At 44.2% G+C, this 10,355-nt stretch overlaps 1 protein-coding gene across 1 annotated transcript; it reads left to right on the top strand.

Annotated features, from left to right (window-relative positions):
* The first annotated feature begins 2,842 nt into the window (after nt 1-2,842).
* LOC135408834 (DNA damage-binding protein 2-like) lies at nt 2,843-10,346 on the top strand. The gene is made up of 6 exons (XM_064643802.1): nt 2,843-2,859; nt 3,267-3,585; nt 4,498-4,681; nt 7,536-7,666; nt 8,757-8,948; nt 9,797-10,346. Exons 1-6 carry the CDS (start codon nt 2,843-2,845, stop codon nt 9,944-9,946), a joined length of 993 nt encoding a protein of 330 aa, XP_064499872.1. The 3' UTR covers nt 9,947-10,346.
* Nucleotides 10,347-10,355: the final 9 nt, after the last annotated feature.

Genomic DNA, 10,355 nt, shown 5'->3' on the forward strand with positions numbered 1-10,355 from the left:
CCAGGCCCCAGGTGCGATTTCACCATGACGCTGGGGCAAGGCTGTTGTGAGAAGCACTGGGAGACCTGCCTCCTCTTGACTGCTTCCAAGTGACTTGGGACACAATTACAAGGACCAGCTGTGGGTTTACAGTGATGTTTATTCAGCTGGTGGAGAAAAGAAAGACTGAGAGCCTTGCAGGAGGAAGAGAGGAAAGAGTGTGCCATAAATCTGTACTTCCACTTCTCTGGAGCAGTACTTGGATGTTTTTTCTTTACAACTGCCCCAGGTTTCATAAGACCCAGGAAATTACCTGTACTGATGCCCTTCACATTGCTGTGTTGGAAAGTGGACATTAGGAACCATTCCACTTAAATTCTTTTAAGGCAAATCCTCAGTGCGCGGTCCCTGGAAGATGGGCACCCATGGCAGGTCATTGGCTGGGGTGTGACCATGAGCATCCTTTCAGGAAGTGAGGAAAGATGCTTATCTTGTCCTCAAAGTTAATCACAGTTGAGCCTATAAGCAACAACTTTGTTTTTACTAAAACATAACCAAACTCGAGTCTTTGACATAGGTACTCCCTAATTCAATTATGTTCTGAGTTTTTCATTCCATTATCAAACTAATGTATCTTAATGAAGAACAGAAAAAGCAAACACCTCATGCATTAATATTCTATATCCAGCGTTTGCCTTTGCTATGTTTTCGTGCTGATTTCTATATTGATAGTCAACATACTGAGCATCCAAGATAGATAACGTCCATTTGGGACCTGGGCGCTGCTAATACTGATTGCAAGGTGAGGGTACTCCATAGCATGGCTGCTGCAAGCCTTGCTCCAAGGCTGGAGTGGCTTAGGGAAGATGGGGAGCTCAGGTAAATGAGGTCATAACAACTGTAATATTTTTGTTCATTTTCCTGGTGCAGACAGCTTAGCAATGGTCATGGGATAGGAAGTCAGATAGTGTGATATCTACTCTTTCTCTTTTATCTTCTTAGGATTATATATTTTTTCCTACTTTTTAGTGGAATATAGGCTTGTTTTCATGTGCATGGCAAGCTCTAGTTGCTGTAATGGTATACATTAGTAGTCAAACTAAAGTAGCCAAAACCATCTGTGCTTTGGACAAAGGTCTTGGCAACAAGGAGGACACCTAATGGTATTACCAATACCATGAAGTTGATCTTAATCACAATTTAGCTTTACCAGACCCGGTGACAAGACAGCTTTATTCTGTGGAAGAGAACCACAACCTGCAACTGCGGCACAACCTCAACATAATTGTACATCAGACAAAAGGCATCATAAAAATAAGCCTAATATCCTGCCCCCACAGAATTATACTCCTCTGACTTTGCTGCATACTGTAGTTCAAAGAGTGTGAAACTGTAAATACATATAAGAATATTTTCTCAAATTAGTCTTTCTCTGGCCTGCTCAGAGTACCATACAGACACTGAGCTCTGGGACCCCAGGCCAGTGGCATTTTTTCTGTGGATGAATTGTGTACTGTCTGCTGTTCTTGTCCTTAGTGGATAAAAACTACAAAAATATCTGGTGATTCTCTAGAGAGAAAGTAAACTTGGTGTTAGACATTGATACAAACACTGTTTTTAGCATGCAGCCTCACCTTTAGTACTGTGTACAGTCCTGGGGGCCAGAATTTAAGGGTGTTGAAGTCCTCAAATAGGTCCAGAGTTTGGACTTGTCTAGTTTGGAGAAAAGGAGGCTAAGGGGTAACCTCATGGCTCCCTACAACTTCCTGAGGAGGGGAAGTAGAGAAGGAGGTGCTGTTCTCTTCTCCCTAGTATCCAGTGATGCATGGGAAAGGTTTGAAGCTACACCAGGGGACATTTAGACTGGATACTAAAAACCATTTCTTTACTGAGAGTGTAGTCAAACATTGGAACAGGCTTCCTAGAGAAGCGGTTGATGCCACAGTCTGTCAGTGTTTAAGAGGCATTGCGACAATGCCCTTAATACCAGGCTTTGACTTGATCAGCCCTGAACTGGTCAGGCAGTTGGACTAGATGCTCATTGTAGGTCCCTTCTATATGAAACAGTCTATTCTACTCTATTCCGTTCCATTCCACTTCTGAAAAATGCTCACTGTGATAGCTCCAATAGGGAAATATGAAGGTTACTCTGTATGTGCTCTGCATGGGGACAATTCTGCTGGGAGACAAATGGAGGGGGGACAGGAAGTGCACATCTTTGCTGGAGATAACTTGGATAACCATCAGAGTTTTCTTTGGGATCCTATGATGAAGATTTCCACAGACCTATAGAAGAAAGTGTTGATCACTGTCAAGATATGAAGATTTTTTTTTCCTATAGTAGTTTTTCTTCCCAGAAATCAAACCTTTGAGGCTTCAGAAGCAAGAAGGGAAGTGCTGTGTTCAATTTTTCCTCTTGCTGTATTTTGCTAATGGATACAGTTCTAAGAAGAATGGAGTGTATTAGAGAAGTGCCTGGTAAGACTTTAAGACTTGCTGTTTGGGTTGATATATATGTTCAAAGCCAGATTGTGTTTGTCTGTAGTTATGATTTTTGTGTATGGCATTCTAATACAGGATGGCAGCAACTAATACAACTTTGTTACTGTTCAGGGAAAAAGCATAGAGACTGGACATTTGTTGTTTTTCCATTAGTTTTTCTGTGCATTTCCTAATATGTGAGAAAACGCATAGGTAACTATAGTTATAGCACAAAAAATACCAACACTCAAAACGAAACCCTAAAGCCCCACAGTTCAAGGCATGGCTATGTACAGATATTTTAGGACCTGTGTTCATAGCCAGCTGTGGGTGACTGCACCTTAATTACTGAGCATAGGCACTGGGAGGCCTGAAGCCTGGGATGCTGCTGCTCCGGAGGTAAGGGATAAAGTTCGCCACGCAACACGGCCCCTCTGCAGGTGGAGGGGAAGTGCTGGCACCTTCCGCTGTGTTGGTAGGGCTCTTCCTTCCCCATTCTTGTCAGCTTCGTCATGTAAGGTCTGGTACTCTCCGAGCTGCTCTTGACGTGACGTTTTTATATGCTTTTGAAGTGCATTTTTTTTCTGTTGGTTTCTGACACCAGGTGTGTTTTCTTGTGTAAGCTGTGTTTTGAAATAGTATCTTTTTTTAGTTGCTGTTGGTTACTGTATATGGGTCCCTTATCAACCAGTTTTAATAAGCCAGTTTGGTGCTCTAGAAACCAATAAGGTACGTAAGATTCTTGAGTGCTGCACCGAAACAACAACAGGCAGACAACAGACACCTTGCAGCCGCCTCCCGTGCAGTCCGGCTCCGGCGGAGTCGGAGGTGCTGCCCACGCTGATCGGGGAGGCCGGCAGGGGTAAGGGCGGTGGAGGCGGGCAGGGGCTGGGCCGGCACCCCGCGCCCTCTCCGGCTTCCCCCTGCCGAGGCCGGTGCCCCTCAGCGGCGAGGGGCGGGCGGGGGCCGCCGTGGCCGCGCTCGGCTCGGCTCGGCTCTGCTCCCCGGGGCCGGGCGGGGGCCGCTGACCCCCGTTCCCGCCCCGGTTATGAAACCGCGGGGGAGGGGCCGGTGCCGCCCGCCAACCGCGGCGGCGCCGGGGGAGCCGAGGCCGCCGGAGCGCAGGTGAGAGCGGGGCGGCCTTTCTCGGCCAGGCCGCAGGGGCGCCGGGCCGGGCCGGGCCGGGCCGGGGCTGTGGGGCGGCCCCGCGAGGCCCGGAGCCGCCGAGTGTGCGCTATCTGGGGAAGCCTGCGGGGTGCCCGCCGAGCTATATTTGTATATAGCCCTATATTTAAATATATATAGCCGTGGCAGCCATTTAGGAATTCTAAATAAGTTCAGCGCGAGCACGGGATAAGCCCCTGGATGTGCTTCGGGGAGGATCCGCCGGGGGGATGCGTGTGACGCATCGCCCGCCGGCTGCGAGGGAGGCTGTGGGAGGCCCGCGCCTTTCCTCAGGGGCCTGGTGGCCTTGTGGTCGTCACAGCACGGGACACGAGGGGCTGCATCCCGTCGCTCTCGGTGGAGCAGCCCGGGTGTGGTTGCCAGCCAGTGCGGGAGCCCAATCCAAATACCAGGTGGTGGTTGTGAGTAAAAGTGGCCGCTAAACTGGAAATGCCTTCTGAGCACGGTTGTTGGAAGATCAGTCAGCCCAGGCCATCATCATGAAAGCTGAATCTAAAGAGTTCTGTGTTAGCTACTACTGAAAAAGTTAGGATATTATGTGGTTTCACAGATTTACTTTATGCAGATCTGTGGGTTTCGGGCTTAAAAGTCTGGTAGAAGAACATCTATCAAAACATATTCTAGTGCTTTAGGATACGTTATTTTTCACAGGTGAACAAAGAAGAGTTTATTGAACCTCTTCCCCTCTTCAGCAGGGCACAACAAAAAGCCAGTGCCATACTGATGAAGGAGGGTACAGGTATAATAATCACTACTTTCAGACCACTGGCATGTTTCATTCCAGTTTTCTTTTCTACTCTCTAGTTAGAAGTGTGTGACAGTCTTAACCTTCCTTGCTTTGTTTGCTTTCAGTGGTCAGACAGGATGGCTCCAGTGAACCAGCCAAAGGACAAGGAGTGTGAGAGGGTGTATCAGCATTGGCCAGAAGAGGCAAAATCAGCTGGGAAGAGGAAAGCGGACTATGAGAAACTGGGGAATGAGACACAAGCAAAGAGGTTGTTTGTGAGAAAAACATCTAAACCCCCAGGGAAAATCGGTAACATTTCCTCAGATCCTTACTGTTTTCTCTCTATCAGACTTACTGCAAATGATAGGCTTTGACTAATTAAAGAGGGAGAATGCCAAGAAATGTGTTCAGACATGAGTGTTCAGATGGTGTTATATATTCAAGTGATAGGTGGGCATGTATTGGAGTAGTACATCCTCCAATTTTCTGTATAGTGAGTGCATGTGCATGCATGCATGTTTAATTTTTGAGACCTGTACCCCTTGGCGAAAGCATGCTCCCTGAAGATGCTGTCATTTGAGCTCATTTGAGGGTGATTAAGTTTTGTAGAATTCCTATATTATCAGATCTCTGCTTTAGTGTAGAGCAGACCAGTCTTGGTAACACATCGTTTTTGTCTCATGCAATTCCTAATGCAGTTTAGTAGTCATAAGGTTGGTATTCTGCAGCATGCAGTCTAAACTGGCATTTTCTCTGGAATCTTTGCATATTTTAACTTTTGCTACAGTAACTAGGAATACTTTCTACTTCTATGTTTAGAGTAGAACAGACAATTTCTACTAATCACTTACCATCACGTGCAATTTTTTCCTTTACTATGTAACTTAGGTAAAAAAATCTAAAGATTTTTGATGTAATGTGGAGAGGTGATTAATTTCTAATATACTGGAAAGTTTAGTGCTTTGAATTATCAAGAAAGTTGACTGGACTTTACCTACAGCAAGGACTTTCATAGAGACATTTAGGTTGAAGAGACCTTTAAGATCATCGAGTCCAACCGTTAACCCAGCACTGCCACCACTAAACCACGTCATTAAGTGCCATGTTGACATGTCTTTTAAATACCTCCAGGGATGGTAACTCAACGTCTTCCCTGGGCAGCCTGTTCCAGTGCTTGACAACCCTTTCAGTGAAGAAATTTCTCCTAATGTCCAGTCTACACCTCCCCTAGTGCAACTAGAGACCTTTTCTTCTTGTCTTATCACTTGTTCCTTGGGAGAAGCAACTGACTCCTCCCTTGCTACAACCTCCTTTCAGGTAGTTGTAGAGAGAGAGAAAGTCTCCCTTCAGCCTCCTTTTTCACAGAAAACCTGTAATTCCCTCAATGGTTTAGAAGATCACTGGGGCTACTGCCTTGTGTGGAGATACTACACACTTTCTGTACAGTTTTGGCTTTAAGGAACCAGAAAATACTGAAGTGCATTTCAACAGTCAAAGATACAAGGGTTTTACGATTTTAAACATTTCCATTGTGTGGTCTGTAGGTCCAAACTTGGAACAGTTAGCAGTGTGACCAGTGGAGACAAAATACTCTTTGAAAGGAGTTCTGTAATTGTGTAATTGTGGATAGTTAGAGCATCTTCTGTAGTTAATTTAGCTACATGATTTTATTGTAAATTCATGGCCTGATTTTCAGATTCGGTAAGCATCTGCCATTCCTGTAAGATTCAGAGGTAATTGGATGTAGCTAGTACTTCAGAAAAATGAGGCCAATCATATTTTTCCCTTAACCCTTTTTTAAAAAGACGAGGACCTTTGTATTTGAACTTTTCAATTCTGTGTTCCACTTTTTATGTGTTTGAAAAAACCATTTTTTTCTCCTGAGCCATGTAGGACAGTTTCTGTTTCTTGCAATTAGAACAGCCTTTTTGAAGGATTTCTTTCAGCAGATTCTAAAAAGGTCTGAAGTTTGTTTCTTAACAAATTATCCTTCATTGTGGAACGAAATTTGGAAAAAATACCTGAATTTCTGTCATCTCTGAAGAAGGAACTGTGGATACTAATTCTTCTGTGAAAAACATAAATTAGAATATAAATACTTTTATACCTATTTCAGCAGGTGTGACAAATGTTGGCACTATGTTGGCATGTGAACAGAGAAGTTCAGTTTCACACCTGTGCATTTCTGGGCTCCACCACTGCATTAAAGAAAGATTTCATTTAGGTTCTGATCATATAGAATGATCCATGTGTTTTCAGTCATCTGTTTTGTTTTTTTTTTTTTTTTTTTTTTAATAAATATCCTTAAATGAAAATTGCATTTATGTTTCTTAAGAAATGCATTTGACTTCTGGATCCCCTGGGGTGTAGAGTAGATCACAGTCATGGGACTGAACAGATCTAGTTTTTACGTAAAAGTCCCTGAAGATAAAAACTTGGAACATGAACAAAATGTAGAAACAAGCTGTACTCTCAGCAAAAATCACTTTGACATATGTTTTTTTCCAACCCCAACCCCCCATCAACCCCCCCCACATCCCTGACCCCTCCCTCTTCACGCGATGTGGCGTCAGCAAGTCTATTATCAAAAACAAAACTCGCAGTGCTGTGGGCAGGCTGTACAGGCTCCAGCACAGGCAGATCGAAAATTCTGATTCACAAGCAGGCATTTCAGGAACTGGGTGGGAACTCGCAGTGCTATGCTTGGGGAATTTTCAGGTGTTTCTGCTGGTCACACGTCTGACCTTTCTTTTGCTGGATGCCGGGGCTTACCACCTCCTGTGGCATATTTACAAGTTGTTGGGGTTTTGGGTGGCAGCATTTTGCTTTGGGTTGAACCATTCAAATTGTACACTGTCCAAGAGATGCACCACCCACCTGTAGTATTGCTTTAGTGCTCTCCTGTTGTCCTTGATAAATCTTTGGCAAAGAGAAGGAAGGTTTAACAAGAGGAAGCATACACAAAGCTCTGGCAGTCTATGGGAACCACTGGACTCCATAGTTGCAGAAGCTGCTGTACCTTAAGAAATATAAGAACTATTTAGAGACTTTTATCTTGTGGCTGAAGCTTTTCATGGGTATAGCAGCAAATGCAGATGTCTTCCCATACTGTTCAGTGAATGAGTTGCCTATCAGTAAGTTTTACTCTTTTCCAATCTGGCAGGTTGGAGCGGAGGTGGGTCTGTGGTGAGAAACAAGAGAGTCCTTTCCCATCAGCTGGAGCAGCAGCGCAGCATTGTTCATTATGTCTACCAGAACATGCTGGGAGGCTCCATTCGGGCACCACTCAGGCAGGTGAGGAGTGTCTCCTTCTTGACCTGTTGGACGTAACTCCCTATGTAAAAAAACCTTCAACACAAGCAGGAAAACTTAAAGGGGCTTAAAGTTCTTCTCCTGTACAGTTTGTGGCTCCAAGTCTGATGCACTCTTATGTTTCTTAGTTGTGTAAAATGCAAGAGATGAGATGGCTTTCCCTTTTGGTTGACCCAGCCCTGTCATCTACATTTTATGCTCTGTTAATTCAGTGCTTCCTTGAATCATGTTTAAACTTGCCCAGTCTACCAGCTGAGTAATTGCACAGTGATACATTTGCATGCTGCTATGACTGTTTTGTCCTACTATTCTTGTATCCACTCTGCTTGCTAATCTTGTTGATTAGCAAAGTTTAGTGTTGTTTTTTACCTCTTCACAGATGTAGTCCATCAAGTCCATAATGTTTTACTGTTTTCCAGAGCCATACACCTTTCATTTGAAAATTAACTCTTTCTGTAACATCCATAGGTGGGAGGCACTTGGGCTAGCTTTATCTTCCTGATGATTTATGTATTTTAAGTGTCCAAATGATAAATTGCCAAGCTCATCGAAGCAGTACCTGTTTTTCAACTGAACAACAATGCAATATGTCATGGTTTCTCATTCCCTATTTCAAGTGTTCTGTTCACTCCTATGCTGTGTAGTTGAGCTGCAGACAAATTGGATGGAGGACCATAATATTGTATCTCTGGATGACATGTAACATTTTGAGATGCTCAATAAAGACATAGATAATCATAAGTGCCTTTTCCTGGTGTGGAGCCATGTTCTTCTCCCTTGTTAATTACTCTGCATTTTAGCTCAGCCCACAGTCTCCTAACCCTGTACATCATTTAAAATATGGTATCTCTCAGTTCTCTGTTGCTTTCTAAGTGCTGTGGCTGATGTGGATTTGTGTGGTCACAGGCTGTTTCCCTTGGGTTCAGCATTCATCCTCTTAATTTTACAGAGATGTTTAGAATTTTGTGTGAACGTACTAACACTAATGACAATTAGAAATTGTTAGCACTTGTCATTCAGAGAATCTCAGGGATGCCTGCAAAAGTCATAATTCTCTTTACCTTTTTAACAGTGTCTGCAGCTGCCTTTTCTGCGTTCTCTTGCCTCATATCGCCTCTTTCGAACAGCAAGTCCCTTTGACAGGAGAGTGACATGCTTGGAATGGCATCCAACACACCCCAGTACAGTAGCTGTCGGTTCCAAAGGTGGAGACATCATCCTTTGGGACTATGAAGTACTTACTAAAACGTGCTTCATAAAGGGGGTAAGCCTGTGTGTGTGTGGAATGGGTGGGAGGGAAAACTGGAGTACCACAAAATACTGCAGATAAAAACTAAGGTCTGTTGTGAGAAGCACATAAGGGTCTTGGGTTTCAGAGTAGTCTGTTACAGGGCAGGACTGAGATGCAATAGTATATCTGTTCCTAAGTCCCAGACTGTTCTAGCACTGGGGAGAACTGAGGCGTGGTGATTAAGTTCATAATGAAGCAATACTTGTTGTGTGCTCAGTGGAAAAATAATACAGCAACTGGTAAAACAGTTGTGTTAAAGGGATGCCAGAAACGACTAGGCAGAGAGGGTCAGTCTGCCTTAGGTCTTGATCTTTCTCACCTTTTATTGTATCAGATGAAGAAACATCTTTGAGTGGGGAGAGACAAAGTGCCTTTATCTAAAGGGAGAAACTAAGGTAGAATGAATGGTTTATACAGCTGGCATACCCCCTTGTTGCTTTATTCAGCCATTCCCATTCCAACAGGGGCTCAAAGACTTATTAACTTTTATTGCCTTTCTAAATTAACATAGATATACATTGAGAGATCTATCCTCCAGAAATTCCAGAGTAATATTTCTCTTTTTGTAAATAGTGAAGTGCGAGCCAGCAAGGGAATACCTTGCCTGGGGACTGAAGGAGTTGCATATTTGTCCTCTAGGAGGGCTGCTGTCTAGACAGCCGTCATGTGGGAGACATGCTTATCTTTGCCTGTTTAGAGGACTGTGGTGTGTTTCACTGTTGCTGTTATAGACATAGCAGTGAATGCAGACTTACAGAACACACTTTTCTCCTTCCCCATCACTCAGTGGATTTTTCTTTTGTTCATCCCCTTCCTTGTAGATGGGAGCTGGAGGGGCCATCACAGGAATGAAGTTTAACCCTTTTAACCCTAGTCAGCTGTACACTTCATCAGTTGCCGGCACTACCACCCTGCAGGATTTTAATGGCAATACTGTCCGGGTCTTCACCAGCACCGAGGACTGGGAGTAAGAACACAGTAATGCTTTGGGCCTCTGTGTCCTGCTGGCAGGAGCACTACAGGGAGAGAGAGAGAGAGAGAGAGAGAGCGAGAGAGAGAAAGAGAGAGAGAGAGAGAGATGTTTGTCTTGAATATGTGAGAGCTGGGCTTCCTCTTCCCCACATACATGTCTTCTATCCTCTGAATTCAGGGAGGCTCATTCTTTTTATTTTTCCCTGAAATGGAGTAGTGGGTAGGAGAGAGCTTTTCTTCACTGAAGGGGAGTGACTCTTTGATTCTGCTTACTTCCTGTTGTACATGAGAGAGTGAGGATGCCAGTGGATTTCCTCAGCTGTCTGTTCTTAAAACTCCCCAAAACTCAGTGCTCTACAGACCCTCTAACCTTTTCACCTGCTAGCAGTGCTGCTTGTTGTCAGATGG

This window comes from Pseudopipra pipra, unplaced genomic scaffold (genome assembly GCF_036250125.1).
Source record: "Pseudopipra pipra isolate bDixPip1 unplaced genomic scaffold, bDixPip1.hap1 HAP1_SCAFFOLD_671, whole genome shotgun sequence".
NCBI lineage: Eukaryota > Metazoa > Chordata > Aves > Passeriformes > Pipridae > Pseudopipra > Pseudopipra pipra.